Source organism: Leishmania major, chromosome 20 (genome assembly GCF_000002725.2).
Source record: "Leishmania major strain Friedlin complete genome, chromosome 20".
NCBI classification, from domain to species: domain Eukaryota; phylum Euglenozoa; class Kinetoplastea; order Trypanosomatida; family Trypanosomatidae; genus Leishmania; species Leishmania major.
The window spans coordinates 577364-599945 of record NC_007261.2 but is presented as its reverse complement, the minus strand read 5'-3'; the positions used below and the strand labels follow the sequence as shown (position 1 = coordinate 599945).

At 57.3% G+C, this 22582-nt stretch overlaps 6 protein-coding genes across 6 annotated transcripts; all 6 read right to left on the bottom strand.

Moving 5' to 3' along the window:
• Window positions 1-3103: 3103 nt before the first annotated feature.
• On the bottom strand, window positions 3104-3499 carry SMP-1 (putative calpain-like cysteine peptidase; the record flags this gene model as incomplete). Its single annotated transcript, XM_001682831.1, has 1 exon — window positions 3104-3499. One exon carries the CDS (start codon window positions 3497-3499, stop codon window positions 3104-3106), a length of 396 nt encoding a protein of 131 aa, XP_001682883.1.
• A 1987-nt stretch (window positions 3500-5486) lies between these two features.
• SMP-2 (putative calpain-like cysteine peptidase) lies at window positions 5487-5897 on the bottom strand (the record flags this gene model as incomplete). The annotated part of the gene is made up of 1 exon (XM_001682830.1): window positions 5487-5897. The coding sequence occupies one exon, from the start codon at window positions 5895-5897 to the stop codon at window positions 5487-5489; it is 411 nt and encodes a 136-aa protein (XP_001682882.1).
• Window positions 5898-8679: 2782 nt separating this feature from the next.
• On the bottom strand, window positions 8680-9522 carry LMJF_20_1290 (conserved hypothetical protein; the record flags this gene model as incomplete). Its single annotated transcript, XM_001682829.1, has 1 exon — window positions 8680-9522. One exon carries the CDS (start codon window positions 9520-9522, stop codon window positions 8680-8682), a length of 843 nt encoding a protein of 280 aa, XP_001682881.1.
• Window positions 9523-12950: 3428 nt separating this feature from the next.
• On the bottom strand, window positions 12951-13409 carry SMP-4 (putative small myristoylated protein 4; the record flags this gene model as incomplete). Its single annotated transcript, XM_001682828.1, has 1 exon — window positions 12951-13409. The coding sequence occupies one exon, from the start codon at window positions 13407-13409 to the stop codon at window positions 12951-12953; it is 459 nt and encodes a 152-aa protein (XP_001682880.1).
• A 2716-nt stretch (window positions 13410-16125) lies between these two features.
• Window positions 16126-16695, bottom strand: LMJF_20_1270 (conserved hypothetical protein; the record flags this gene model as incomplete). Its single annotated transcript, XM_001682827.1, has 1 exon — window positions 16126-16695. The coding sequence occupies one exon, from the start codon at window positions 16693-16695 to the stop codon at window positions 16126-16128; it is 570 nt and encodes a 189-aa protein (XP_001682879.1).
• A 2317-nt stretch (window positions 16696-19012) lies between these two features.
• On the bottom strand, window positions 19013-21547 carry LMJF_20_1260 (hypothetical protein; the record flags this gene model as incomplete). Its single annotated transcript, XM_001682826.1, has 1 exon — window positions 19013-21547. The coding sequence occupies one exon, from the start codon at window positions 21545-21547 to the stop codon at window positions 19013-19015; it is 2535 nt and encodes an 844-aa protein (XP_001682878.1).
• Window positions 21548-22582: the final 1035 nt, after the last annotated feature.

Here is a 22582-nt window from a genome sequence, read left to right as displayed (position 1 = left end):
TACATATATATTTCTCTCTCTCTGCGTATATGTCAGAAAGAGAATGTTGGCAGTGAGAGAGGGAGAGAGCAGAGACATGAGAGGGACGTGCAGATGACAACGATGGAAGGGACCAGAGAGAGGGAGGGGGGAAGCCTGAGGGTTCCCGGGCAACAAAGACGTGAGCCGACAGCGCAAGAATGGTGCGCACACGCCACACACACACACACACACGCACACGCCACACACACGCACACACACACACACACAAGCACACATGCGCAGACAAAGATGTGGAATAAGAGAAAGGAGAAAAAGCGAGGCCGCGGTGCCAGTGGAGGGAGGCAAGGTAAGGACGGGGCATGAACGCGGAAAGAAAAAGAGGGAGAGAAGAAGATAGAGAGAGAGAGAGAGAGGGGGTCCCATAAGCGCAAGGAGAATGCGAAAAATAATAACGAGGGAAAAGGAGGGAGGGAGGGAAACTACATCGAAAAGAGGCAACCACAAAAAGGCCGTGTCAGAGGCGGGCGAACACCCTCCCCTTCCCTCCCCTCCACCGGGTCACCTTACACACACAAAGACACGCGCACGGAGAGAGAACATCAATGACGAACACAAAAAAAAAAGAGGAACAAGAAACAAAAAAAAGAGGACGAGTCCCATAGTCAAATACGCAGTAGTATTTCACGCATGTTACACACGAGAAGGCGGAGGGAGGAAAAGGGAAGAAGACATGGAGGAGAGACATCTTGTACATCACTCTACTAGTAGTGGAGGTAGGTGGAAACGGTAGAGGGCCGTCGAAAAAAAAAATGCCTATATATAAATAAATATATGTAATATATATATATTTATATGCAGACGTATACATATATATATATATACATGTAGGTTTATATCTACATGCATATAGATATAGATATATATATATATGCACCTGCACATACGTACATAGATATACATATATACATGTAAAACTAACCGAAAAAGACCTCTGATGAGCGAAAAGAGGCACAACGGAAGTAAAACCACACACACACACACACATGCACACAGGCATGAAGGTACCCGCGCGGAGACAGAGAGACAGACATGCGTGGAGAAACTTCGAAGAGGGAGAAAGGAAGAAGATGCGCATATAGAGAGAGGGAATCAGACGTACATGGATCAGTAAGAAAGCCAGTACACACACGCAATTCACGCACACACAGAGGACGCAGACACGCGGAGGGAGGGGGAAAGGACACACACACACAAGAAAAAAAACGACGCAAGAGCAAAAAGAGCAGCAAAGGCACAGCGGTCCGTGTGTGTGTGTATAATCCTGCTGACGCGCGTGCGACACACAGTTTGCCACATGATGGCTATTCCCGGCAGGCGCCTGCACACACGTCGGTGTGTTCGGGTACGCCGCTGCTCCTCGCTCTCTTCCGTCTGTCCTGCGGCACCTTTCCCTCCCTTCAACTCCTCCCGTCGCTGCAGCCGCACAGTCGCCGCTGCTTCGCACATGCTATTTTTTTTGTCTGTTACCTGCTGCGTGCCTCTTTCGTAGCTACCGTGCTGATCGCCGTCTCGGCCCTCTTGTTCCCTCTCTCCTTCGTCTTTGCGCGTGCCGGCCTCACTTGCTTGCAAGTGCGTGTGTGCGAGGACGTGCGCTGCAGTCGGAAGGTCTGAAGGTAAAAGGGAAAGGAAAGAGGAGGGGTGGAGATGGGGGTCGTTCCGGTGTACATCTATGCACCGGCCTCTGCGACCTTCCCCATCACTAGCGCTATCATCGCACTTACTCGCCTCTTTGCTTAGCGCTAGAGAGAGAGAGAGGGTGAAGATGAAGCAAAACGCATCCGCACAAACACACATACGCAAGTCTGTGCGTCTCCACCCCCGCCCTGCCGGAGCGGGAAGGCGCGCGCGCGCACACACACACACACACGCAAACAAAGGGCAGCTGTGATCAAATGGTAAAGGCGCAGGAATGGTCAGAGACGGCTGTGAGAGACATGTATGCAAGTGTGTGCGTGGCGGTGAGTGCATGAGTGAATGCCTGTGTGTCTGCCTAGAGACGGATGTAGGGGGTAGGGAAGGGGGGGAGGGGGGGGAGAAAAAGGTCTAAAAAGAAATACACAACAAAGCAAACGAACCAACGACAAGAAAGCGGAGCCCTTGAGCACTCCCTCCTCCTCCTCCTCCTCCTCCTCCCCCCCTCGGCATACCCGCGAAAAAAAAAGAAGTGAAGAGGAAGACCAAACAAACAAATGAGGGGAGAGACGAAACATCCAACAGAAAACGAAAATACCGTCAAAACAAAAAAACAAAAACAAAAAAAAAGAAAGGAGAGAACGCCGTCTGCCTCGGTTGTTCTTTCGTTTGGAGAGGGCCGGCGAGGGCGGACGCACCCGCATAAGAACAAAAAATATATATAGAGAGAGAGACGGCAAGAATAAGAAGACACGACAGACACCACCAACACCACCACCACCACGAGCGGAGGACGACGTGGTGCGGTGGCCGGGAAACAAGGAGAGAGACATCCCACCCGTTTGAAGTGGGGAGTGGGAGGAGGAGAGAGGGAGACAAACACCACCTCAACCAGACATCATCACCCCAAGCATAGACAAAGACACCTACACCGCTCATACCATCTCCAGCCCCTGCACACATAAAGGAATCCGTGTGTGTCTGTGCGTGCGTGCGTGGGTGTGGAAAGACAGGAAGGTGGAAAAGGAGGGGTGAAGAAAGAAGGGCTGAGGGTACGTGGGCAGTTGGACAGTGATCTCGAGAGAAAGAGAGATAGGGGAGCGAGAGGCTTCAAAGAGAGAGAGACCAAGAAAACCAGCGCCAAAACCTCGGCCCGTCCCTCACGCCAGCTTCTCGCTCCCGTCCTCACCCACACTCCACACACACCTTCCTCTCGGCACCCGCTTCCAAGTGTGCCTCTGCTCGACCACTGGCGTTTGCACCCCACTTCCATGGACCCGCTCCCCTCTGCATCCCCCCCCCCCTTCCCTCTCCCGCATATAAAGAAACACTCTCGTCTGCTTTCTGCGCTTTTGTGTGTGTGTGTGTGTGTGTGTGTTTGTTTGTTTGTTTGTTTGTTTCTCTGTCGGCCTTCATTTCGTTTTCCGCTCTACTTGTCCTTCTCCGCCTGATGCTGGCGGTACTCCTCCGACAGCGGCAAGGCGTCCATCTTTGACTTGAAGCCGTTCACGCGGCCTTCGATGAACATCTCCGTCTCGCACGGGTACACCACCACGGAGGCTACCCACTCACCGTTCTCCTGCTGCTCCAGCTTCGTCTTGCCAAGAGCCTTGATGTCACAGTCCTCGTTGAAGGTGACCAGCACGTGCATTTCGTACTGCGTCGTGTCGTTGTAGTACGCCCACTGCTTCTTCTTCTTGTTCACGATGCGGAAAAGCAGCCCATTGTCCTTCTCAAAGCCCTTCGTCACCTCCTCACCCACGAAGGTGGGCCTGCCGTTCACGTACGTGACGCTGCTGTTCTCAGAAGAAGCACCGCAGCCCATTTTCAAGAAACACACACGTGTGCGCTGAGGGAAGGGAAGGGGGAGAGAAGGGGATGGGGGAGAGTCGTGAATAAAGGGTATATGTAAGCCTAAGGGAAAGTTCGCGAGAAGTTAGCGCAAGAAGAAAACAAGCAGACAATGATGGGTGTATGGAAATGGGAGACACACACGCACACGGACAAGCACACAAAGACAGCGAAGGCGAAAAAGAGGGCGAATGATGGCAAAGGGAGAGAAAAGATGGCAGGCTGTGTGAGGATGGTGCCGCAGCGAAGGGCAGAGAATCGGGGGATAGGAGGGAGGCAGGAGAAGTGATGGTTCGCATACCCAGCGCAGCAAGTGTTGTATGGTATCAGTAAGGCACATGCATGGGCATGTGTATCAAGTGATGGTTAAAGGGCACAGTGACGCGGGTACGTTGTGGGAGGACGATGCAGGCAGAAAAGGGGAGGAAAGAGAAAGAGATGGACGAGACATGCAGGGTGTAGAAAAGGAGTTGAAGAGAGGGACCGAGAGCTCCTGCGCGACTGGATTGCCTCCACAGCGACCCGCTCTGCAGTTTGCAGAGCGGGGGGGAAACGACTACGAAGACATGGAGAGGCTTGCCACCGCAGGTCAGCGGATGTTTGGTGGGGGTGCTGCTGAGAGGTGAGACAGTGGTTCTCATACCACGACCCGCTGGCCGCATTGCTCAGCCCCACGCACGCATACACCCGCGTGCTCATGAATGCTCTTGCCGCACTCTTTTCTGCTTGAAGTCGCCGGCGGCGCATCTAAAACCTGCCATGGGGGTGATGGGAGGAGGTGGAGGAAATCAGAAGTGTGGATGGATGGAGGACCCAGTGACGTTGGTAAGCAACGTCGTCGTAAGAGTAATTGTGAAACAGCAGGAGGAAGCTGCGGCACACCGGTGCGTCTACCTCCCTTCTTCTCCGTGCATGCCATACATCCCCCGCGTAGCGGCAGCGAGTAGTAACACATGCACATCTCCAACGTGAAGCCGCGAATAGGAAGGGAGGAGGAGAGACGGACAGACAGAGATAGGTACGTATGGGTGTCAACCTTTCAAGCACACGCGCAAGGGCGGGGCAAGACCTAAAAAAGGGGGCGGCAAAGAAGACATGGGGAATCCGGAGAGGTGAAAGCGAGCAAGTCGGTGCTCACTAGACACAAACAACAGCGAAGCAAAAACAAAGGGGCCACGCGTGCGTATAAACGCGCTCCCTTCGCCACTCTTCCCCCTCCCTCTCCCTCCTCCCCCCACCCTACATGCGCACACGCCTCACAGCCGTAACGCTATATGCGGACATGCACCTTTGCTTCACGAGAACGCTACGCGCATAGACACACACACACACACACACACCTACACATCTACTCACATGTTAGCACAGCTGGAGACTCGAAGTGTGTGTGTGTGTGTGTGTGTTGGGGTGTGTCGGCGCGCCGGTGCGTATGCGTAAACGTGCGCGCTCTGACCCAGCGCACACGCGCAGACCGACAGGCACGATAGGGAGGAGGCAAGAGGAAGGGAGGGAGGGGAGGCAGAAGGCAAGCGGCTCGCACAAGCGGGTGGGCATACCACCTAAACGCAAAACCGAAAAGGCAGACATCAAGCTTTTCTTTGACAGAAAAAGCGAGTATATCAACTATTCATATGGACACACGTGGTCTAACGGGAATATCGGGGGTAGAGATGCGGTGGTGTCGTGGGAGGCTACAAGATAAGGTGCCGCGGCACCCCGATAGGCTTACCATCATCTGGCTCACTAGAGAACAGGAACAGCAGCATAAGCGTTCGTTTCGCACCGCCACAAGCGACGCCCCTGTACAACCCTCTGGAGTTTGTGTCTTGCGGACGTCTTTGTCTCTCTGTGGTTGCGCGCGGCACTGCCGAACGTCATGCGTGCGGTTACTTGAGCGCGCGTCTTCGAATGGAGAAAAATGCGCGCACCCCCGACCGCCAAACAGACACAGACACACACGGTCAGTTCGCTACCGCTCCCCCTGCGGCCAGACGATTGCCGTTGCCGTCGCTCATGACGGGATAGGCGTCCATATTCGATTTGAAGCCTTCGATTTTTCCCTCTACAAACATCTCCGTCTTACCGGGCATGACGACGACGGTGGCAACCCACTCGCCCCTCTCCCCTTTCACTACTTTTGTGTGCCCGAGAGCGGTGAGCTCGCAACCGGCGGCAAAGGTAACATTGATGCGCATGTTGTACTGCGTCGTGTCATTGTAGAAAGCCCACGTCTGGTGCCCTTTCTTCCTCTTGACGATGCGGAAGAGAAGACCGTTGTCCCTCTCGAAGCCCTTCACCACCTCATCCCCCTTGAAGGTGGGCCTGCCATTCTTGTATATGATCTTTCGATTGGTGGAGTTGGAGCCGCCCATCCTTCCCGTGTGTGTGTGTGTGTGTGTGTGTGTGTGTAGACTTGACGCTGGTCGTGAGAGCTTCGGTGAAGCCTGAAAATGTGCAACGCGCCTCGCCCTCACCCGTTTCGGTTGCTGTCGCGGTTGTCGAAGATGCTCCAATACCCGTCCACAAGAGCAAGGAACGCAGCGACGAGGATGGCAATACCGATGTCGGCGTTGAATCCTCCTCTGCTGTTGTGCACCGCAGAACGAAGGGAGAGCGGGGGTGAGTGAGCGAGGGAGGGATGGCAACACGGCCGGTGATGGGCGGATCGGATGGCAGAGAGCAATAGAGAGTAGGGAGGGAGTCTCTCTGTGCCCGCCCTTGTCCCTGTGAAGTTCCTTTTTTGCTGCGGCTGCTGCCGCTGCTGCTCTCCTCCGTCCGGACTGCCAAAACGCACGCACACGCGTGTGTGTGCTCGACAGCGGAGCGGGTGGGGAGAAAGAGAACCCTTCACGGGCATGATTTTCGTTTTTGTGCCGTTCCTTCGTTGCTCCCCCGCAGTCAACAGCTCAGGGTCTCCCTTGCATGCGAAATGCAGCAGAGAGACGAAGGGGGAGGGAAGGGGGAGGGGGAAGAGCGACAATGGCGCTCGAGCCATCGAGCGGCAATGTTCGCAGTCAGCCGTGCGTGCATGTGTGTTCGTGTGCGCTCCCATCTCCTTGCACGCTCCTCGCCGTCGAGCCTACTTGTCCCCCCACAGCAGCGCTCTTCTGGCTGCCGCTAGTGTTGAGTGCCTCGGGAGAGACGAGGACGGTCACCGCCGAGGTGCGGCTGCTGCACACGCTGGCCGTCGTGTTGAGGAAGAACTGAACGGAGCGGTAGCACCACTGGGACATCGACGCGGGCAACCTCGAGCTCCCGTTGGCCTCGTAACCCGCTACACTGCTCTCAAGCGAGATACGCAGCTGCATCTCACCTTTACGGAAGCTTGGCAGTAGTGCGGAGATCGACGGCAGCGGCGGCGTTGCGCCTGACACGTGCGCCGGAGTCACGCGCCACCGCCAGTTATCCACGTCAAATAAGTCGGCGCTGGAGGAGGCGATGACGGCCTCTGCGCCGTAAAAGCCCACCAGGAAGCCGCACTTGAGCCGAGCCCTCTTTCCAGCTGAGGTGGTGTAGGCCGTGGGGGCGATACCGGCGCCGCCCGACGTCGCATCGCCACACCGCTTTACAACCGCAAACTGTGAGGTGCTGGACGTGCGAACCCCCCCCCCCCCGACTTCACAGGTTTGTGTGCTGAACGCTGTGTCTGAAGGCGCGTGCCAGAGTAAACCCTCCGCCCTCTGGGCGGGAGACGATGGCACGTGAGCACGTCGCACACCCGCTGAGAATGAGGAAAATAGAAGCCAAACAAAGAGCGGCGAAGAATGCACGGCAAGACGGGGCGTGAGTTGTGGTAGATGACGACGGACACAACGAGGTGAGAAGTCGGACAGCTTCACGGGGAAGCACGAGAGGAGTTCCGTGGAGAGGGAGGTCGAGCAACCGGAGGGGGCAGAAGGAGTGGGGAAGGTGCGGGCGGACAGGAGAACGCAGTGAGAGAGGGCCGCACAACAGAAAACAAAAAACACACAAGAATACAGAGCGGGCGCAGACAGGCAGCACAGGGAAAACGAAAGCACTACGCACGCGTGTGCGCGGCGCTGTTCGTGGCGTTCGTGAATCGATCACGGCAGCAGCATCGTGACAGCAGCTAAAGCAGGCAAAACGTAGGATGGATGAGGTGGCACTTAGCAGAAATGGAGGAGGGGGAGGGGGCACACAATACTGGTGTACTGGTGTAGCTCCGTTACGTGTGGCAAAAAAAGTGAGGGGGCGGGCAGGGGCAAGCACCTCCCTTCACCCAGTGTACAGCTGGAGCTGCATGTATGTGTGTATGCTCTTTTCTTTTTGGGGGGAGAGGAGATGACGTCCTTGATGGAGAGCACGACACAAGACACGAAGACAGGGGTGAAGACAAAGACAGGGGTAGCGGTGGCGGGCAGCATTGCCTGAACAAGGCGAAGAGCTGCGTGAACGTTGAGAGGCGGATGGGAGAAACGTCACTCTGGCAGGCATAACCGCGCACACAAGACAGTGAGCGAGGACAGTGGAAGAGGAGGCAGTGGCGGTGACTTCCACCCAAAAGCTGACAGATGCTGCAGAGCCTCCCCGCCGTCTCAGATCCCCATCGGTGTGGGTGGGCTGCTCACCTCCTCACATAGCACTGCTTTGGTGTGGGCCGAGCGTTTCTCTTGTCCGTTGCTTAACTAGTGGGGCGGTAAGCGGCGTTACGGGTGTTGTGTCCGTGTGTGTGCCGGTGTGTCGGGATGATGGAAGGGGGTGGGGGTGGGGGTGGAAGGAGAGAGGGAGAGGGAGGCGGGGTGCGCTTAGTGCACACGCCTCTCCAAACACCGGCAGCCGTTAAAGATGCGCTCGCACGGTCTGCGCGTGTGCGTGTGTGTGTGTGTGTGTGTGTGTGTGTGTGCGTGTGTGTGTGTGTGTGCTGTTTTCGAGGGGGAGGCACATGCAGATGAAAGTGTGCACACACACACAGACGCTCATGACGCGTAGCTCAGGCGCTACGGAAATACACACACACACACACACACACACGCAGACCGTGTAAGCGTCACTTACAAAACAAAAAAAGAAGCGCGAGCGAGGAAAAGGGGGAGGCTATACAACAAAAGGAAGAGAACGCGAGAGCGGAGGACACGCGGCACAGCGTGTACACACGAACAGAAGAGGGGGGTGCAAGCCATGCCCCTCCCCTCCTCACTCCACCTTCGCTTTCTTCGCTGTCGCCTCTTCACCGTTGCTCACGCCAGTCGTGGCAGCACCAGCGTCGCGCAGGGCGGAGACGGGGTTATAGTGAACAAACAGCTCCACCATCCTCAGCAGCATCTTGCGGTCAGCCATCTCCTCTTCCCACTCCTCAATGGCATCCGCCACAGCGTCGTCGTCCTCCTCATCCATCTCCTCATCCTCCTCCGGGTGGGGTGGCATCTCGCTGAACACCTCCAGCACACTGGGGCCCTGTGTCAAGGACGATGCGGAGGCGTCCAAGCCGCCGCTGCTCGGATGCGGGCGCTTTTTGCCTGGGGCACCGTCCTCCTCCTCCTCCTCGTCCTCGTCCAGCTGAGGACCGTGCCCGTCCTTCCACGTCACACCCGAAAAACCCCAACTCTCCTCCGCCGGCGGCATCTCGTCCTCCTCGCCAGCCTCGTGATTCATTATCTCACTCGCCTGGGCCCAGAGCTCCGTCTCCTCGAAAAACGGATTCGGCTTGAAGCGCAGTGTAATGCGGTGGCCCTTCTCCGTGTACAGCACCTCGATGTCCTCCAGGTACGTCTTGAGCAGTTCCTCATCGTACGGGCCGAGGAAGTGGGGCGTCGTCGTCGACTCGCGGTCCTTCATCTGCAGCAAGGCGATGAGGGCGAGCGCCCAGAAGTTTGCCGGCATCTCCTTCTTTGCTATCAGCTCCGCAATGACTGCGCGGCGCGCCGCGAAGATGGCGTTCTTCTCCTTGCTGTACTTCACATCACACGCCTCCACCTTGGCGTGCATCTCCTGCTGGAGGCTATCCAGCTTTGACTGGATCTCCTTCGCCTTTTCCATGCTTATAGACCTGTTGTTGTCGGTGGGCGTGTGTGTATGTGCGGTGCACAGAAAAGAGAGCTCACAGATGTCGCGAGGCTGTTTTGCAAGGTGGTGTGAAGGAGCGTGCAGGGCGATGATGATGGCGCGGACCAGTTGTGGGAGAACGGGGACGAATGCGTGGGCGCGCGCGTGTGTGTACGTCTTCTTGCCGGAGTCGCTGTACCCGAAGTTTGGTAAAGCGACGCGTGTGCATGTGTGTGTGTGTGTGTGTGTGTGTGTGTGCGGGGAGCGCAGTGGTGTTGAGGCGGAGGAGGTGGTGGCACACGAGCAGTGAAGATTCGCCCGAGTCGAATCCGCGAGCAAAAGACAGAGAGGAAGAAACAGGAACACGCAGGAGAGACAGTGAAGATGCGCATTGGTGTGGCCAAGTGTCGAAGAGCCACGAACCACAACACGTGTACCCTTTTGGAACCTGTACGTTGGCACCGATGCCTGTGGGCGATGCAGCGAGAAATCCACAGTGAGCACCTCCCCCTCTCCATGTTTCCTCCTTTCCTCTCTCGCACCAGATGAATTTCACTTGGGCGACCGGAAAGAGATGGCAACACGCTCGGCAAGGCGCCTTCTCACCTCTCCGCTCTTCGCGCGCTCTGGGCTGGGAGGAAGAAACAGGAGCAGAGATGCACACGGGCACGCTCGTCTCCACCACTACCACCACCAACGCCACGGTCAGCACAAGACGGAGTGGGTTCTCTTCTTCTGTCTAGCGAGTACGTGCATGCGTGTATCTCTGCCTATTCACGGTTCATATGATCGAAGATGAAGTCCATTGGTGGTGCAGTGTGGCCGTGCTGGAGAAAGTGGGATGGAAGGAAGGAAGAGAGGGTTGCACAGCCCAGGACAGGGCACTGCCAGAGACGCACTCGCCCCTTTTCCTTGACTATTTTCCTACTTTGGGTACCCATGTCAGATGCACAGACACACGCGCACACGCATCAGCGCTCGCTGCAGTTCACCTCTCTCCACACTCGACCACCCTCTCGTGCGCATCGGCCCCGCCTCACTGTTGCATTCTTCCTTCCGCTTCGGTTCCCCCAATGGCCACCTAGCCCGCCCAGGCGCGCGTGAGCACTGGAGAGAGAGCCGCTGAGAGAGGGGATACAAAGACGGAGGGAGGAGAACACGAGGACGAAACAAAAAAAAACGTGGAAAGGGAGAGGCGAAGACGTGAGAGTCGCGAAAAAACGCAGGTGACGTATGTATGTATGTGTGTCTGTGTGTGTGTGTGTGTGTGTTGTGCGTATTACAGAGCATCGGCACCGATCAGCGCGCGCCCTTTTCTCTCTTTTCGCCGACACCTATCCCCTCATCCCGTCATGGAAGGGGTCGGGGGTGCGATGGGATGGGGTGGGGGGAGGGGGGGTGCGGTGGGGTGGGGGGAGGGGGGGGACAGGAAAAAGAAAAAAACAAGGGAGGAACAGGAAACATTGCAAAACAAAAGACGATCCACAACAAAGAAAACACACACACACACACACAAGAACACTTACATAAGTGTGTGCGTGTGTGTGCGTGCGGCCGAGTAAAGAAAGGGCGATCACTTACGAGAGGGCATGGCCAAACGAAAAGAACGAAGGAAAGGCAGGAAAAAAAAGAAGGGGAACACTGGAAGAGAGCCAAGGTGACGGGGTGGGGAAGAAACACTTAGGGGAAGAGGGAGGGAGACAGCAAGAGCTGAACAAACACGCATCAACGCGCACAGCAACACACACACACGTATGCATGCATGTATGTGTGTGTGTGGTGTGTGTTTCTCTTTCTTCCCCCTTTAATCTTTTACGCTGCTGTGTTCGCGCTGTTTGCTTGTTGTCCCATTCTTCTTTCGTTTTTTTGTGCTTGCGTTTCCTCGTCTGTGATCCACGTTACAACCGGTGTGGAGGTGGGGAGGGAGGTGGGAGGACGCAACGAAAAAAAAACGGACGCGGAACATGTGAAACAAACTCACTGAGAAAAAAGGGAGGGAGGAGAGAAGGGAGGGCCACGGTGTAACGAGAGACGCACACACATACACACACACAAATACCGCTGCAGAGACACCGCTACACACACGCACATTCATACACAGGTTTGCACGGGGGCACACTTCCCATGAAAAAAAATACAAAGAATCGGCGATGCAGACTGCAGCACCAACGGGGAGGAAGGGGGGTACGTGATGGGACAGAAAAGAGGCGTGGGCGTGAGCGTGTTTGCGCGCACCCCTCCCTCGACCCCCCCCCCTCGCTCAGTGGACGGGCTCTTTCTTTTGTGTACGTGTGGGTGTGTGTGCGCGCGCGTTCTTTGGTTGTTTTCGAATTGGAAGCAAGATTAAATAAAAGTGGAAAAAGGTGGGGGACACAACAATGAAAGATATCGCCGTCTCGTCATCACACCATCGTAATGGCCGCAGCATCACCTGCGCGTGCGTAGAGTGTGTGAAGAGGGGGAGTGGTGGCGTTAGGAGGAGGGGGGAACGGGCGACAGGGCTACCTCTGCAATATCTATGTGTCTGTGCGGTGCTGCGTGGTGTTGGTGGTGTATGCGAAGGGGAGGGGTGTAAAAGAGGCTTTCCTTCGCGTTCCTCCTTTGGACAGTGAAGGGGTGTGGGTGGGTGGGTGGGGTCACAAGCAAAACCAAAAATGAAGAGTTCATAAGACAGAGGCAAGGAAGAGGGGGAAACAGTGGGAGGGGAAGGAGGCCAAACCAACAAACAACCAAGAGGTGTGAGGCGGCGTGTAGACGCACAGCGCACCCATACACATGCGTTATATGCAGCAGGAGGCAACAGAGGATCACCAGAAAACCAAAAACGGGGAATTAATACAAACAAAAAAAAAAGACTCGAAGGCACATCATCTTCTCTCGTCCTCCTCTTTGCAAGTCCGCTAGATGGAAAGAGAGCGGGGAGAGAAGATGATGGGCGCCTGCTGCGCAAAGGAAAACGGGGTGGGGGCGGAGGGGTTGAGAGGGAGAGAGGAAGGAAGGTTGCGTATGCTCGACGCGCATGCCACGAAAGAAGACAAAAATGAAGAGAAGGAAGAAATATTTCGACGAGTCGAGTCGCAGAAGACGCATACAGATACACGCAAGGGCACACACACACACGCGCACTTATACACAAGAGGACACTCATGGTCTACAAACGAATGAGTATACCGGTGTGTGTGTGTGTGTGTGTGCCCTTGCGTGTATCTGTATGCCTGGGTGCACTTCTCCACATGAGATCTTTTTTTCTGTCCCTTCCGCATACATCTCTTCGGGGGTGTGTCAGTTTTTACCTGCTCCCCCCCACTCGCCGCATCACATCCATCTCGCTCACTCGCTCTGGTCCCCAGGCATTTTGGCCGAACCCTCTTCGATTCCCGTGTTAGCGTTTTCGAACGTTTTTTTCTGTCTCTTGCACTTGCCTACCGCGTGCTACTGCCGAGCTCGTCGCCGTTCTCAGCCTCCTTTGCAGCCTTCTTGGCTGCCCTCTTCTCCTCCTTGCGGCGCTCCTTGTACTCCGTCGTCAGCAGCACGGCGTTCACCACCGAGTTGAAGCCGACCACTTCACCCTGGATGAAGGGCTCCGTAGTGCCCGGGTACACAATCGTCTTGGCCACCCAGCCGCCATCAGGGTCCTCGGCGAGGTACGTGTTGCCTAACGCCTGGAGGTTGCGCGAGTTGGGGCCAAACGTCACCTTCACGTGGAACTCGAACCGCTTACAGTCGTTGTAGAAGGCCCAGGAACCATTCTGGTTGTTCACAAGGCGGAAGAGAAGGCCGTTCTTCTCCTCGAACAGCGGAACCTTCTCATCGTAAGGGAAGTCATCGGTGGGCCCGCTGTAGCGGAACTCACCCACAGCGTGTGACTGCTTGTTCCCCATGACTGTGTGTGTGTGTGTGTGGGGGGGGGGGGGATGTGGCGCTGTTGTTGCTCCTCTCCTTTTCGGCAAACAAAAAAACGGAAGGTCGTAACGGGAGTGAGCAGAACACGAAGAGAGATCGCTGGCGATGCAACAACGAACCAGATCAGCGGCGACGTGGAGAGACGGAGATGCCGTTCGGATGCAGGCGCCTCACCTGGAAACAAACCAAAAGAACCAAGATGCACGAAGAATGGAGAGGGAGAGGGAGTGTGTGTGTGTGTGTGTGTGTGTGTGTGCGACAGACTACTGAGTAAGCAGAACAGCGGGAGATCGAGAGGCCAAGAAAGACAGGGGAGGCACGAACGAGGAGCAGCAGCGATAGCGGGTGGGAATGCACGGATGCAGGAAGGGAGAGGCGAAAGCGGGCAAATCCGACAACGGTTGGTCTTGCTCATTTGATATGTGTTCTTGTTCCTGGGACTGAAGCGTGAGGTGCGGTAGCTAAAGACCGACCCACACACACACGCCATCCTCTTCCCGCACACCGTGCACACGGACGAGTCTGCATGACGAAGCCTCCGACTTCGTGAGCTACAAGAGAGAGAGGAAAGGGGCTAAGGACCGAGGCCTCGACGCACAAGCATACGGCCAAAAAGGGCCCATCGTCGATGATCAGCCTCGACGGGAGGGTTGCACCCGCCAGCGGGGCTTGCCTGCGTATGTGTGTTTCTTCGCACTATGACCTTGGAGAAAGAGGCGGACTGAGGGAACAAGGCGGAGGGCGATGGGGTGAACACTGGGACAGGACGAGAAAAGAGGACAGGTAGAGAAGGGTACGGAGGGGAAGGGAGTTTCAGAGCAGCGGAGACTCTCCAGTGGGTAAAAGGACCGAGACCGAAGAAAAAAGTGGGGAGACGGCTCCCCACTTCTCTCTCCCCTTTCCTATCCACACTCATAGGCAAGCACTCAAACATGTACACAGAGAGGGTGAGAGAGAACGTATACACATATGCCTCATACTGCGCTTGAGATATGCACATCAGAGAGTACCTGTGTGCGTGTGGCGGTGCAGCTGATAGAATCGCAAGGGCTCTCCACCCCCTCGGCGTATGCACATGAAAGGAGCCGAGCGAAGTGACACGAAAACAAAGGACGGTGCGGGGGCGTGGCCACAATAACCGCTGCATGGTATGGCCAACGAAGTGGTGATCGGGGGTGACAGTCCCGTTGGTGCGGTTTGGTGACACTTCGCAAGAGAAACCGAGGGGCAAGTAAAGAGAGAGGCGAAGACGAGGTCACCCGCGCCTCTCCGCATGCGCACATGTCTCGATCCGCAACCTTGGGCGGTCACCCACCAGCTCGGTCGAAGCGGTGTACGCAAGCGACACCGAGGCGCATGTGAAGCAAAAAAAAAAGTGACGGGGGACAGGTAAAGGAGAGAGGAGAGGACGAGAGAGAGAGAGACGCCGAAGCGCAGGCAACCGCCACCGCGCACCGAAAGAGGCGTGCAAAAACATCAAGGCACGCCCACACCCGCCCTCCTTCACGCGGCGATACGTCTTCACAGAAGCCACTCACCACCCGAAGGAAAGAATACACGAGTACATGGAGTCACCCGACACGAACGGAGAAGACAAAGTCCGACATAACCGAGTCGGGTGCGGTACCACGCAAGAAAACACAGGCGAGGGCAAACAGAGAGCAAGGGGAGTAGAGAAGTTGCCAGCTGCACGCATGAGTCGTCCAGCTGCATGTGCCCTGCTGCTGCTGCTGCGTTGGGAAGACGGCACAGAACAGTCAACGATGAAAAAGACCACAGGGGCCAGAGAGAAGAAAGGGTCAAGAAACAACATCAGTTCAACGCCACTCGAAACCCCCCTCGCCCTTCGCCCGTCGCAGGCCCCACATCACGTGGCGCGAAACAGGGGGTGGACACGCGCTAGGGCAATGCGCCGACCCAGCGGTCGGAGAGCACGGCCCCCTGCCTCGAACTCGACCCACGCACCTCTCGCTCCGCAGTTCGCCTCACCGCCGCTCCCGCATCATGCCGGTCGCCGCCTGGCGCATCCTCCCCTCGCGGTGGCTCCGGCCTCCCCACACCGCTGTAGGCAGCGCGAGGGCCGGGGGGTGGGATATGCGCTCGCGTCACGCTGGCGCTCTGCCTATCATATGGATGGCGCAGACGTGTTCACTGACCCAGGTCGCTCCGATGCAACGCCATCCAGGACCTGACCGTGTCACTACCAGAGGTGGTTCTGCATCTGGCAGGGGATAGGCCTGGGGAGGGCTGCTTGGCTTCACCACCCAGTGCGTCGTTAGCGGACCCTGAGATACGACGCACTGGGCGGTGCCCACACATCACGAGGGATGGCGAAGGGGGTCGGAGAAAAAAGAGCTACAACGAGGAACAGAAGAAAGGGGCAACAGAGGTACGTGCGCGTAGGCGCAGCCCGACCGAAACTGGTACAGCGACAGGTAAAGCATACACACATGCGCACGTACGCCAATGCCTGCCAGACGTCGCCGATTACATCCGCGACCAGAGAGAAGACGGACGACAGGGGAGGGGAGCGGGAAGGATAAGCGAGCGTCGCTTTCCGCATCTGTGGGTGGCAGTGAAACGTGCGGCGCGCTACGACTGCACTCCCCTCCGCAGTGCACGTGCACCCGTCACAGCGTGAGCTGCGGGGGAGGTAAGGAAAGGTTGAGGAAGAACAGAGGGCGCAGCTCCGGCTCACTCTGCCGCTACGGCAGGCTCGAATCTGTTCGTCTTGGGGTCGAGCACCATGCACTTCCACATGTACCCCTTGATGGGGCCCTCCACAAAGGCTACGGTGGCACCTGCTGGTACAGACACCTTCGCTTTTACGCAACCGCCATCGGAGAGCTCGAGCATCACGGGACTCTCCGAGTCTTCAGTAGCCCCGTGCGCACGCGCCGGGCGTAGCGCCGCGGCACGGAAGAAGGTCGCCTCCACCGTGGCGTCGCTCTTGCTGTCGTTGAAAAGGGTCCAGCGAATCTCCTCCACCGCTGACGCCTGCTTCTCGTCGTCCTCAGCGGCGTGCTCTTCGCCATCCGGCTTCGGTTGATGGTGCGGCTTGTGGAAAGGCTCGGTGGTCAGCAGGAAGATATTCGCCGTCTTGCCGTACATGAAGGCCAGCTTTGCCTTCGCGGCCTCCTTGTGAGGGCCGAGCACCTCCGGGTCGATGGTGGCGAAGTGCGTCTTCATGTCAACGGAGAGGGCCCTCACCTCTTCATTGGTGGCCGATGTATCGGCCTTTGGCGCGCTAGAACCGCAGCCCATCTCGCCTCCCTTCGGCTGGTTTATTTGAGTCTGGCGGCGAGCAACTACGAAGAAGATAGAGCGTGAGACACGTGCGTATGTGCTCCGTGTAGGGAACTTGCCAAGTTCACCAGGAAGGGGTATGATGTGTGTTTCTGTGCTACATGAAACGCAGCCGGTGCTGCTCCGTTACTCTGCTGCCTTTCGGTTTCGTTTTTTTTTCGCCTTGTATTTGTATGTGTGTGTGTGGGGGGGGGGATGAGTGAGTGGCGTTCTTGCGGTAGTCAACTCAAGAACGGTGAGAAAGAGAGAGGCTCGAAGAGGGGGGCAGGCGAAGAGAGCGAAGTGAAGGGGCCAGGGAGGAAGAGGCGGGCCCTCAACGCGGCAGAGATGCTATCTCTGATGGGCACGCCCTACACACCAACTAAATGTGTAAAGAAGTGGCGGCCATCAGCACATGAGCGACTTACAGACCGAGAGAGAGAGAGAGACGAGTAAGTGGTGCTTGAAGGGCCTCTCCTCGACTGCAAGAGTGTGGCTATGCAACTGCGATGGGCAGTGGTAGTATTAGCCGTGAGCTGCGTTGTTGCCGATGCACGCAACCGTCTAGAAAAGAGAGTATATATAGTAATTAGCACACACACAAAAAAAAAGAGGTGCTGGAAAGGCACCAAGAAAGCATCCAAGGCAAACGCCGTGCTGCCTACCAACTGCCGATGCTCACACGGTGAACGGCTCTTCGTCCATCAACGCCTGAGCCGCTCGTTTATTCGTCAGCGCGTCCACTCTGCTACAAATACGTCAACAAGTAGATGCACACACAACCACAGTCTATCTGCTTGTGCTTCACTACGGTTTTGTCAAGGATCCGGGCTAGCCAGCACCGTTCGGGGTCGCTCAGCCCAATGCAGTGCCACTGCAATACGGCGCCGGTCAGGATCAGGATTACGCTCAACATCACTGAAACGCAGCTAAAGGAAAAAAACAGCAGGGAGAGCGCGTATACTTGTCGAGTCGCCGACAGGATTCGTAGTGAGCTGGTGCAAACGTGACCATCATGACCGCAGGTCTCTTCCGGCACAGCGGCAGCCCAGACCTGTCCGCCGACACCATGAATGGGGGTACTACACTACGATACCACGGTGAGGTGTGGCAGGCATCTTCAGGGAGTGCCGTCCTCGCAAACAACAAGGCAGCGGTAGAAGAGAGGGACCAGGGAGGGGATGGTAGGGCACAACATAAAATGTACATGAACGGTCGCAAGAAGCATGCACGCGCGAGAGGGAGAGAGAGAAACACAATGAATCCTGCAAAAGAGAGAGAAGAAGCGAACAGCCACATGAATGCAGAAGCAAGCGCGCACGTGCACGCACACGCCGAGCGCGTGCATCCCTCAAATGCAACGCGCATGCCCTCACATTCTCTGTGCGCCTACGCAAACGTGCACCCGAAGAAGAGCAGAGAGAGAGAGAGAGAGAGTCGGGCACCAAAAAGGGAGACCCCATCAAGGACAGCACAGCGCCTTACACACACCACTCCGAATCGCAGCCATGACGTAAGGGGAGGGGGAGGAGGGGGGAGGGGGGAAACAGTACATGCTTAAGAAGCGAAACGCTAACACCACCAAACGAAACGGAAACACATAAATATATAGAACTAGATCTATATGTAGAGGCATATCATCAGATCGAAAGCAGCGGGCAAGGGGGAAGGCGGGAGGGAGGAAGAGGGCCAACACACAACGCACACCGGCGCATTGGCGGGGGAGGGCCCGCATGGAAGGGTACTGGCGCAGCTGTCTTCCCTCGTATCCGCACTTGTGAAATTGATGGGCGTATGTGTTCTTGTGGATGTCTCTCGCTGGCCCTCACTTCGTGTCAGCTAGGCAAAACGGGAGAGAGAAGGGGAGAGTCGGCGAAAAAAAAACGAAAGAATAAAGGTCGAAGAGAGGAAGGGGGAGGAAGAGGTGATGGCTGCTGTGGAAGCCGCCACGTGCGCGCCAGCAACCAGCATGAGTCAACACCGATCCCAAAATCGCACTTCTTTGTTCCTTTTCCAAGAAAAGGTGGTGTGGGCAAGCACACATACACACATACACACACGCGCACAGCTGTAAGCGCGTGTACGCACGCGGTGGCAAGGAAAAGCAAGAAGGGAGAGGGTGGCTACAAGGATAGACAGAAGCACGCACGCCCACGCAGACACACGCATGCACAGAGCGTTACTCCCGCACTAAGCGCCACACGTGTATTCTCGCTTTCATCGCGAGCGAAAGGACCACACAAGCAGATGTGTGCGTCCGACATGCCTGTGGACGCCCTCCCTCCGCTGCTTCTTCCTAGAAGGCGATGTCGAGCGAGTTGGCGCCGGTGCTCTTCCACTCGCTGCCCTCCAAAGAGGCGTCACCGCGGGGTGGAGAGCCGTCCTTGTCCGAGCTAGCTGCTAAGCTCTTGATGTCCAGCGCCGGCACTCCAGCTGCGCTTCTCACACGGCCTGCAAGCGCGGCTTTCGCATCTGCTGCAGACCACGCTGGAAGAGTGGCAGCGCCACCGCCTAAGCTCGGCGACGCGGCGGCCGCCGTGCTTGGCACAATAGCCGGTGCGCCGAGGCTATAGGGATTCCCGGCCGCTTCAACGCAGTGGTTTTCACCATTCCTGCTCGCCTCCCCTTTTCTGCAATGGCTCCGAAGTGACAGACGGCGCTGCGCACCGGTCCCTCCAGCAGCAGCGGCAGCAGCGGCAGCAGCGGCAGCAGCAGCAGCAGCGGCAGCAGCTTTACCCTTCGCGGCTGTCTCAGGCGCGGGCAACGAGGATGGCGGGGGGTGCTGAGGTGGTGTAGCAGACGTCGTCGCTTCCGCGTCATCGACGCTCCTCAGGGCATCAGTCAGAGCCTCCGTTGGGGCCTCAAAGACGGTGGAATGCCCCGGGTTGGGTGGCGCAGCGTTCAGCGTGTCTGACGAAAGAGGTGGGATGGTATGAGTGTGTTTTGGTGCTCTGCTAGTAGCGGCTTTAGGCAGCGTCGCCATGGCACTGCCTGTGAGGCGAGCGACAGCGGGACCGGATCTGGGCGCATGCGCAGGCGCGGCGCCGACTGCCGGGGCTACTGCTTTCGCCAAGAATATCAACGTGTGCCGGTACCCCTTCTTACTCGCCGCTTCACTCTTCTTCTTGAGACTGCACACCATCTTCGGTGTGAGCATGCGGCCCAGTACCGCCATGCTGCGTGATGTGTCGAAGGGCACGAGGAGCGTGTCTAACCTGTAGCCAAGCACGTCACCTTCCGCCAAGTACACTGTCTCCCCTGGCGCGAGCACCACAAATACCTCCACAGCCGCCGCACTAGCGACGCTCTTCTTGAACTCCTCAAGCTGATGCTCCTCCACAGGCGTCGTTGGGGCAGGAATCGCAGCTGTGAATACCTCCACAAGAACCGGACGCACCTCCACGTAGCGGCGGCTGCTACTAGTCATGCCCTGCAGGTGCAGCTTCCCCTTCTTGGTGGGGAGAGAGGTGTGCGAGAGCGGAGTCGGGCGGCAAAGCACACGCAAGTCTCCAGGGGCCGGTGTCGATGCTGTTTCGGTCTTGCCAGACGGTTTCATCGGTGCCTTCTCCCCAGCGATGGGCTTCATCGGGCTCGCAGACCTCTCCTTCTGCGCCCGGTAGCACAGCAGCGCCGACACCTGCGCCTCGTGGGTGCCGCTATCGTTAAACAGCAGCCACTGCGTCCGTTCTGACGCACGGAGGAGTGTGATGCGTGAAAGCTTGCGGCGCATGCGCTTCGGGCTAACACCATCGACGCCACTGGCACCTCCGTTCGACAAAGCCGGCGCTACCGAGGCGCTTGCCCCGCCTTGGCCGTCCTCGGACTTTCGGAAATGGCTGTCTTTCACAAGCACGGAGCACACCGAGGGAGTGGCTAGCGACACGTCCTGCTCGTCATCCTTAGTCGTGTCACACACGACTCTAGCTGGGCCAACGCTAGACGACGGCGTTGGTGCAATGGCAAAGGTAGAGATCAGCTTCTCAGGTGCCTTTGGCAAGGCGGGCTGCGCGCCATCGTCGCCACCCTTTTTGATGCGGCTGCGCTGCTTTGGCTGCCCCTCGCTGCACTGAGGAGACGGAGGATCGGGTGGCGGTGCCGCACCTGCTGGGCGACCCACCGCGTTCACCGCGGCTGTTGCGGGCGGTAACAGCGTCGAGACTAGCTGATTTGCCGCCGCTCCGTTTTCGCCAGCTTGCGACGGTCTCTCGGCACCACTCGTGAGGGAGTCGCCACGATTGCTGGCCGCGCCTGGAAACATTGGGGTGCGCACGGGGCTGTTGGTGGCGAAAAAGTTGAACCCCTTCTTCACAAAGCTCGAGCGCGGAGACTTCAGCGGATTCCAGCGTGAGCTGCCCGGGCCGCCAGCGCCGGTGTCATTGAAGCCGACCATGGTGTCCACTGCATGCCCGTCGTTTGTCAGCAGTGGGACGAGTCGGCCTTGCTCATCCACCGCGATGTTGAGGAGGAAGCACGAGCTGAGTGATGGGAGGAGGCTAGGGTTTCTGAGGAGCGCATTCGCAGCGGCCACGACCCTTGCCTCTACCTCGTCTGCGGTGCTGTCGCCGCCGCGTTTCTTGTTCCTCTTGGCATCGGCAACAATTTTCTTGGCGTCCTTCCTCGACTTCTCCGATACAACCGGCAAACTGCGGAGCGGAATGACGCGTGCCGCGCACCCGCCTTGCGGACGGCGCAAAGATTCGCCTGGGCCACGCATCGGCAGCGTCGATGCAGGGATGAGTCGATTGTCGGGCATAAAGTTGTAGAAGAGCGGGCACGGCGGCAGGGGCGCGCTGGTGTCGCCAGCGCTTGCCCTGCTGAAACCAGAGCCCATCGCGACGACGTACCGTATGCGTTGTTGGGACTGCGTGCCCAAGACAGTGAAGGCAAGGACACTACACACGCACAGAGACACACAAGCAGCAGCAGCAGCAGCAAGGGAAGGGCGGGCACAATAGCACAGGCTGCACGTAGGCGGAGAGATCAGTGAGAATAAAGAAGAAACGAGAAAACAGGAAAGCGAGCGCACATGTGAAAGGGCGGCGCTGATGCGCCGATCAGGCGGCGGAGAAGGAACCAGGCAAGTCAAAGCGTGCACAAGACGTGGGCGGCACACACGCACCACGAGAACTACATAGACGCAGAGAGGGGGGAAAGAAGAGAAAGACGGTGCTCCGAGATAAGAAGGGAAAACACGCAGGAAATAGAAAGCAGACGGTGAGACAGAAGTGCGAGATGACGAATTCCAAGGCACACGTGTGCGCTCTTGAGGCACACACACACACACCACCTCCAGAGCCAATAACGCCGGTGGAGGCAACGGCGAAGAGCGAAGCTGAGAAGAGGGAGATCGACGTGACCAGCTGTCACCTTCTCGCTTCGCTTACGCCAGAGATCCAGACAAGAAGGAATATACGTGCGTATGTACATATAAGACGCGCTGCCACTGCAGGTGACAGCACCTTGTCTCGTGTTGCGAGCCACAAGAAAACGAGGGTGCAGAGAAGGGAGGAGGAATAAGATGGGGAGGAGAACAGCGGCAAGGGAGGGAGGAGAGGTGGGAGCTATACAGACAAGTGTGAGGAGGGTTTCTGTGGCGCATACAGAAAGAAAGCGTCCTCCAAGAGGCAGCTCACCTTCTGTGGAGGTGGGAGGCGCACGTGTATGTATATATATATGTGTGTGTGTGGGGGGGGGGGGGCGAGGGGGAGGGAGGAAGAATAGAGACAGTGCAGCGGGACAGGAGTCGGGAGTCGAAAGAGCATCGAGAGTGTGGCGTGAAGAAGGGCGGGAGGACGCACCAGTGCGCACGCATCGAAAGCGCTCCTTGGAAACCGCTCACGGCAGAAGGCATCGCAGTTGGCGACAG